The following is an 8,934-nucleotide window of genomic DNA, read 5'->3' on the forward strand; positions in this document are numbered from 1 at the left end:
GTTAAAACATTTTAATTATTCCCATTGGGTCCCCAAATGGCATTCTCCTAAAGGCAAAAGTTCCAAAGGGACAAGTGAAGGTAGTCTTCTCTTGGTCCTCTGGAAGTATTTCTATTTGATAATAACCAGAGAATCCATCTAAAAAACAGTAATATTCATGCCCTGCCACTTTTTCTAAAACCTGATCAAGGAAAGGCAAAGGAAAATGATCCTTCCTAGAGGCAGCATTCAATTTTCTATAAACTACACACATCCTCCAACCTGTGGTCTCTCTAGTAGGCACCAATTCTCCCTTATCATTTTCTACAACGGTTAGAAATAAAAGGCTTGAGCCTTTGACCATTAACCTTAAAAACATTACCATTTTGAGGATTTAGAATCTCTACAGCACCATGAGGAAAAACAGTCTTCACCACAAAAGGTCCACTCCACCGAGACCTTAACTTACCAGGAAACAAGTGTAGGCGAGAGTTGTACAATAGCACCTGTTGGTCGGGCTCAAAAGTCTTACGCTGAATGTGTTTATCATGAAAGTTCTTCATTCTCTCCTTGGACAATTTAGAATTATTGTAGGCATCCATCCTCAGCTCGTCCAATTCAGATAACTGCAATTTTCTCACGCAACCAGCATCATCAATGTTAAAATTGCATTGTTTAATTGCCCAATACGCCTTATGTTCCAACTCTACAGGAAAATGGCAAGCCTTACCATACACTAATCTATATGGAGACATGCCTAAAATGGTTTTAAAAGCTGTTCTATAAGCCCACAAGCTATCAGACAATCTCATAGACCAATCCTTCTTATTTGGGTTAACAGTTTTCTCAAGGATGTGTTTAATTTCCCTATTTGCTAATTCAGCTTGCCCGTTGGTTTGAGGATGGTAGGCAGTAGAGATTTTGTGATGGATACCATACTTCTTCAATAAGGCTGAAACATGTTTGTTGCAAAAGTGCGTGCCTTGATCACTAATTATGGCTTTAGGCATGCCAAACCTTGCAAAAATGTTTTCTTTCAAAAATTTTACAACCACTTGATGGTCATTAGTTCTGCAAGGGACTACCTCAACCCACTTGGAAACATAATCAACGGCAAGAAAAATGTATAAATAGCCAAAAGAAGAAGGAAATGGTCCCATGAAATCTATACCCCAACAATCAAAAATTTCAATCACTAGTATAGGTTGTAAAGGCATCATGTTTCTCCTAGTGATTCCCCCTAATTTTTGACAAGGTTCACAAGCTTTACAGAAACTCAAAGCATCCTTAAACATATTTGGCCAATAAAACCCACTTTGAAGAACTTTAGCCATTGTTTTGTGGGTGGAAAAATGCCCACCACAAGCTTCTGTGTGGCAAAAATTTAAGACACTAGAAATTTCATTGTTAGGCACACACTTTCTAATGATCTGATCTGAACAATATTTAAAGAGATAAGGATCATCGTAAAAGAAATTCTTAGCTTCAGTCCTCAACCTTCTTATGTCTTGAGCATTCCAACGAGGTGGAGTTTTCCCTATAACCAAGAAATTTACAATATCAGCATACCATGGTAAATATTCAACGGCAAATAATTGTTCATCAGGAAATTTATCAGAAATTAAAGAAAACTTCTCAGAAACTTTTGGTTGAAGCTGAGAAAGGTGATCTGCCACCAGGTTCTCCACTCCTTTTTTATCTTTTATTGTGAGATCAAATTCTTGAAGCAGAAGTATCCACCTTACCAGTCTTGGCTTAGTGTCTTTTTTTGACGGTAGAAATTTCAAAGCTGCATGGTCAGTGAATATTATGACAGGAGAACCCAGAAGATAAGATCTAAACTTATCCAATGCAAATACTATAGCTAGTAGTTCTTTTTCTGTGGTGGAATAGTTCTTTTGTGCCGCATTTAAAGTTTTACTAGCATAGTATATAACATATGGCAGTTTATCTCTTCGTTGTCCAAGAACAGCCCCCACAGCGAAGTCACTTGCATCACACATTAATTCAAAAGGAAGTGACCAGTCAGGAGATCGAATGATAGGTGCAGTGGTGAGACATGTTTTCAATTCATCGAAACCATTTTGACACTCTTGGGTCCATTCAAATTTAACATCATGCATCAAAAGTTTGCAAAGAGGTTTAGAAATAAAGCTAAAATTCTTTATGAATCTTCTATAAAAACCGGCATGCCCTAAAAATGATCTAACATCTTTCACATTTTTAGGTGCAGGAAAATTTGAAATCAAGTCTATTTTAGCTTTATCCACCTCTATGCCTCGAGAGGATACAATGTGCCCCAAAACTATTCCTTGTTGGACCATAAAGTGACATTTTTCCCAATTTAACAACAATTGCTTTTCTTCACATATTTTCAAAACAACCTTCAAATTAGACAAACATACATCAAATGTTTTTCCAAAAACTGAAAAATCATCCATGAATACTTCTACACTGTCCTCAATCAAGTTGCTAAAAATACTTAACATGCATCTTTGAAAAGTAGCCGGGGCATTGCATAGCCCAAATGGCATTCTCCTAAAGATAAAAGTTCCAAAGGGACAAGTGAAGGTAGTTTTCTCTTGGTCCTCTGGAGCTATTTCTATTTGATAATAACCAGAGAATCCATCTAAAAAACAGTAATATTCATGCCCTGCCACTTTTTCTAAAACCTGATCATGGAAAGGCAAAGGAAAATGATCCTTCCTAGAGGCAGCATTCAATTTTCTATAATCTACACACATCCTCCAACCTGTGGTCTCTCTAGTAGGCACCAATTCTCCCTTATCATTTTCTACAACGGTTATAGCAGATTTTTTTGGGACAACTTGTATTGGACTAACCCATTTACTATCAGCAATTGGATATATGATGCCTATGTCTAACAATTTCAAAACTTCCTTTTTTACCACTTCTTTCATTGTGGGGTTTAGTCTCCTTTGCATCTCTCTAGAGGGTTTCGAATCCTCTTCCAAATATATCCTATGTGTACAAATGAGAGGACTTATACCTTTAATGTCGGCAATAGACCAACCAATGGCTGATTTGTGTTGTGTCAAAATTCTCAACAACTTACTTTCTTGGTCAGGCGTCAATAATGCAGAAATCACCACTGGGAATGAGTTCTCTGGTCCAAGGTAGACATATTTTAGTTCCGGCGGTAGTGGCTTCAATTCTAACACTGGTGCCTTCTCATCGGATGGTTGTGCGGGGGTTTGTATTGCTGGTAATGGTTCAAATTTAAGCTTCCATTGCATCTCAGTTGAGTCACCTACAACACAAAGCGAAGAAAAATGATCAGTGGACTCAGTTAAATCAAGGGAATCTTCTAATTCCTCCCACTACTCATCACAATCATAGTTTAACCAAGGAGTGTCTACAATTAAAGATTCCAATGAATTGACTTCTAGGATTTCTTCATGTTCTTGAGGTTGCCTGCACAAATTGAAGATATTCAGTTCTAAAGTCATATTTCCAAAACTCAATTTTAAAACACCACTCCTACAATTGATTATGGCATTAGAAGTTGCTAAAAATGGTCTTCCCAAAATCACAGGTGGTGAAGAATTTGCATGGGATGACACTTTCATATCCAAGACCACAAAATCCACAGGGTAGTAAAATTTATCCACTTGGACCAAGACGTCCTCAATGATACCTTTAGGAATTTTTATGGATCTATCAGCAAGCTGCAAGATAATGGATGTGGTTTTCAATTCCCCTAGCCCCAATTGTTCATACACACTATAAGGTAGCAAATTAACCCCCGCACCTAAGTCTAGCAAGGCCTGCCCTATCTTAGAGTTTCCGATGACACATGAAATAGTAGGTGACCCAGGATCCTTGTACTTAGGTGGTGTGTGATTTTGAATAATAGCACTAACTTGCTCAGTGAGGAAGGCCTTTCTCTGCACATTCAGTTTGTGTTTTACAGTGTATAAATCCTTTAGAAATTTAGCATAAGCAGGAATTTGTTTTATTGCATCTAGAAGTGGAATGTTAATCCTAACTTGCTTAAAAATTTCCAAGATTTCAGCATGCTGTTTATCCTTGTGCAAAGAAACCAAACGTTGTGGAAACGGTGCAGGTGTGGAACATGCATCATTATGTGAATTTAAAGTACTCGACTCACCACTATCAAAAGGAGGATTAGCATTTTTACCTGAACTCCCTGCACTATGGGTAGGGTCACCCAAAACCTTACCATTCCTCAAAGTTGTAATAGCTTTCACTGATTTCACGTTGCTCCCTTCACCTGAATGCTGAGATGATCGATTGTGCCCTTGTGGATTGGGCTGGGGTTGAGCTGGAAACTTTCCTTTCTCCTGATTACTCAAAGTGGTGGTTACTTTAGTAAGAGTCCCTCTGATGTCATTGATGGCTTGAGAGTTTTGGTTATTGATCGTGCTCTGACTCTGCATAAACTGTTGCAAGCTAACAGTTAGCTGTTGTATGGAGTCTTCCACTCCTCTTCTTTGCATTTGGGGTGGCTGATTTGGAAAATGAGGTGGCCCCAAGCCTTGGCTAGCGACTGCATAAGGATTATACTGACTTGGTCCCTGCGTAGACGGCCCCACTTGGTCATTTTTCCAACTGAGATTTGGATGATTTCTCCAACCTGCATTATATGTATTAGAATAAGGTCTAGAAGAATTCTTAGAAACCATATGCACTGGGTTAGATTGATCAAGCAAAACTTCCTTAAAAGCAGGAATAGTTGGACATGCATCAGTCACATGCCCTGGATCCTCACATATGCTGCATTTTTCAGAAGATGATGGTAAAACGTGCATTTCATTTACCTTCTTAAGTTCAATAGACTCTAACCTTTTAGACATCAATGCAAGCCTAGCATTCAAATCATCAACTTCTTTCAATTGATACTTACCACCCCCACCAATGCATTTTTGCTTTTCAGATCTATCATACACATCGGAGACATCCCAAGATTGGGCATTTTCAGCCAAGTAATCAAAATAATCAAAAGCTTCTTCAGGCCCTTTATTGAAAAACTCACCATTGCACATTGTTTCTACAAATTGCCTCATCTTTGGTTGCAATCCCTCATAGTAAAAACTGATGACCCTCCAATTTTCATACCCATGGTGAGGACATGCATTTAAGAGATCTTTGAAGCGTTCCCAACACTGATAAAATGTCTCCACATCCTTTTGGCAAAAATTCATTATTTGTCTTTTCAAAGCATTAGTTCTTTACATGGGAAAAAATTTCTTTAAAAACTCCGTTTGCATTTCTTGCCAAGTCCCAATGGATCTTGGTCTTAAAGAATTCAACCAGGTTTTTGCTTTGTCTTTTAAAGAAAATGGGAACAATTTCAATCTTATTACCTCCTCAGTGCATGTTCTATCCATGATAGTGGAACAAACTTCTTCAAACTCTTTAATATGCAAATATGGGTTTTCAGATTCAATGCCATGAAAATGAGGTAACAATGGAATCATCCCAGGTTTAAAATTAAAAGCATTTGCATTCAAAGGTAGAATAATGCAGGATGGGGTGCTGGTCCTAACAGGTTGCAAATATTCTCTGAGTGTCCTATTAGGGTTCTCCATATCGTGAGGTTCATTTTTAGCCATGATGCTACACGTGTCAGATGGTGATTCAAGTGATTCAAGTGAAACAGGTTCACTCGATGATGAGATGGATGAGTCTGTCCTGACTAGTCTAAATGTGTTATCTCTAGCCCAACCAGTCATACAAACTTAGTATAAATGCAATAAAAGCAAACAGGTCAAAGGAGAGGAAGTAGATATCACCCAGGCTGTGAAGACGTTCACAGCTCGAAAACACCTCTCTGAAATCTAAGAAACACTTCGATGACACCAATTAGTCCCCGGCAACGGCGCCAAAAACTTGACTCGTTCTGAGTTATGCTTCAAAGTGTAGAAGTGTCAAGTTGTATCAAGGATGAGTCCAGGATCGTATTCCACAGGGACCACTGAGTATCAAAGTATTTATGCAAGTTTAGTGAAATCCTGTTGCTGAAAAATGGGGTTTGAAAATCTTTTTGGTATTTTATGATTTTGAAAACAGTAAACAAAGTGGGAGATGCTTGAGTAAACTATCAAAATGAAACTGAAATTTTATCAATTTTGGAAAAATGTAAATCTAATAACGCAACCAAAACTAAACAAATTAACTGAAACAGTTTTACCAAACACTCGGGTTACGGGTCAATGTCTGCTTGCTTCCACCATTTACTAATTTCCTAGGCCTTACTCCTCTTCTTGTTAATCCAATCAAGGCATTAATAAGATGAAATTTTGTCACTAAAGATCGAGTAAATTGGCCATATCCAAACGGAAGAAAATAAAAACTCTTATTACGCATCAACCAAATGTCGTGTAAATTAGTTGATGAAAATCCTAGATTAAATCAAGGTTTTGATGTGCCTAACGTCAACAACAAAACAAGAAGCAAGAGCTAGCGATTTATCAACGATCCCTTCAATTTTCAGTTTTAACTAAATAAAAGTTTAACAATGATATCATAGGATAACTAATAAACCATGGAACGCAAACGACATCGTCCCACACCCCGAGTTACCGAACTTAGCCACTCATGCTTGCAATAAAAAAAATCAAATATGGAAATCCTAGTCTACTTAAGGAAATACCTAAACACGCATTATTAAAGATAGCAACTACAATTAAGGAATTAAAACATGCAATGGAAACTCAATCAAACATACACACTCACACTAAAAAAATCAAACCTTTAATATGGATCAATAATTCAAACCAAGAACTCGAACGAAAAAATGCAAACACATCAAGAAAAAAAAAATCTAAACTTTGAACGATACTGAAAACATAAAAATACGAACTTTAACCAAACTGTAAAAAATTTGAACTTTGACGAAACCGACCCTAATTAAATTTATTAAATAACTTGGAATATTAAACTACTCTACGGAAAAAGAAATTAACCGAAAGAGAATAATAAAAAAAAAACAATTAAACTTCACTAATCATGAAACACCCTATTTAATATTCAAAACCAAAAAATAACAATAAACTCAAATAACAAGTTAACAATATTCAAAGTAATATTCAAAGAAAGAGAAAAGATAAGAGAGAAAGAACATAAGAATTTGAGGCCGGAGAGATGTGCAGAGGCAGCTTGCTTGCTGTGGTGCTTCACGGGTCTTGCAGCAGGTTGAGCAGGAGTGGTGGGGCTGGAGGATGAAGCTGTCTGCTGGTGTGGATGGGCCTTCCAGCAAGTTACTGCTGTAGCAGGGGCTGTGCTCTGCTGTGTAACTGCTGGAAGGAGGAGCTCTGGCTTGGGGGCTGTGGATGGGAGTTGCAGAGGGGATTCGAGGAGTTTGCAGAGCTGCTATGCTCTACTGGAGAGGAGGCCAAAGCTGTGCAGCAGGGGCTGCAGGTGGAAGTTACAACAAAGGAAACCAGGGGAGGCCGTGGAAGAGAAGAGAGGGTGGGGGAATGAGAGGGAGTGTAGAGGGTGCAACGGAGGCACCGCCCAATAAAAAAAAAGAAGAGGAGAATTTAAAGGGGAAAAAAAAAACCTAGACCCGTTGGTAGCTAACCCGACCCGGCCATGCATGGCCGGGTCACATCAACACAAGTATATATATATATTTATATATTTTCAGTTTTTGTTCTTCACGAACCTGGTCTATTTTGGCCTTCTTGGAGCCCGTTTCTCACAAAACTCAAAAGATGAAAGTTGTAGATAATCCTTTTATATTTCTCTAGAAATTTGAATCGTCTCAATAGGACCTCAGATGGAAAAGTTATGCACCAAATACGAACAGGTATTGGTATTGGCTCTCGGGACTTTTCCTGCGACAGAAAAAAATACCAAAAATTCATAAATTGTGCAATGAAACTCAAGAATACAAAATTCGACACTTTATTAAAATATTAGACATAATTGGACATTTTAATTAAAAATATAAGCCGTAAAGCCCGGGTTAAGACGTCCAATTACGCAGTTTCAGCGCGTAATCACCTATATATATACCCATTCATTTATCATAATTAGCAAGAGATTAGCAAACTTGATTACGCCAATATTCTCTCAACATCCAAAATCCTTTATTAGCCAAATAATACTTCCAAACACTCACATACTCCTCATTCTTAATTTCTACGAGCATTGTGAGTATTTTCTAAGGCTATTGTGCTTGATCTTTGTAGCTAAAACTCTCAGTTACATTATTGTTTGATTGATTTTCTGTGAGAGTTTAGCATCAAGGTTTTCAACCAATTTCATTTGATAAATTTAGTGTGGAAAAATTTTGAGGGTCGTGGTTCCTGCATTGTTGTTGCAAGATACCTAAACCTAGATTTTGTGTGCAAAAATCTTTTTCAAAAGCTAGTGCTTCAAACAACTCTAGTGTGCTTTGAATATTAGAATATTGTATTGAGGTTGTTTGTTTGAACTTGCTTAGCATATTTTGAAACCCTGATATGAGATTGTATTATTCACATAGTGTGTTTCAAATATTGGTTAGGTATAAACTCTAGATCTGAACTGAAAGCTTATATGTGATTGAGTGTTTAGCACACATTAGAGCATTGGACATATTTACATATCATTTGTGCTTGCATTATTGATTGAGATGTATTGGTGCACACATCTGGTTGTCTAGAAGCGCATTTTCGTGTACAAACATTTTATAACAATTGGTTATATTCCAGGCGGAGGCTTGAAATGGGAGACTAGCCTTGTGGAATAGTCCTAGATTGGCTTAGACCCGATTTGGAAAGTTAGGGGCGCCATCCTGTTAAGGTGTGTTGGTTGAGGTGATGTTAGAATTGGTGTATTCCCAAGAGTGGGGGGGGGGGGGTGAATTGGAAATTTAAACTTTTCTCCTAGGTTAATCTATCTAACAACAATATATATATACAACCTAGGGTCTGTGTACGCAATTTTCAAATGCGTAGATAAATATGATGTGGAAATTAAATC

At 37.6% G+C, this 8,934-nt stretch overlaps 1 protein-coding gene across 1 annotated transcript; it reads right to left on the reverse strand.

Annotated features, from left to right (window-relative positions):
- Window positions 1–296: 296 nt before the first annotated feature.
- Window positions 297–5,009, reverse strand: LOC131158581 (uncharacterized; the record flags this gene model as incomplete). The annotated part of the gene is made up of 4 exons (XM_058113450.1): window positions 297–877; window positions 1,382–2,947; window positions 3,860–3,964; window positions 4,112–5,009. Coding segments are annotated over 4 exons (3,150 nt in total), but the record flags the coding sequence as incomplete, so codon positions are not given.
- Between the last annotated feature and the right edge of the window lie 3,925 nt (window positions 5,010–8,934).

This window comes from Malania oleifera, chromosome 6 (genome assembly GCF_029873635.1).
Source record: "Malania oleifera isolate guangnan ecotype guangnan chromosome 6, ASM2987363v1, whole genome shotgun sequence".
NCBI classification, from domain to species: Eukaryota; Viridiplantae; Streptophyta; class Magnoliopsida; order Santalales; family Ximeniaceae; genus Malania; species Malania oleifera.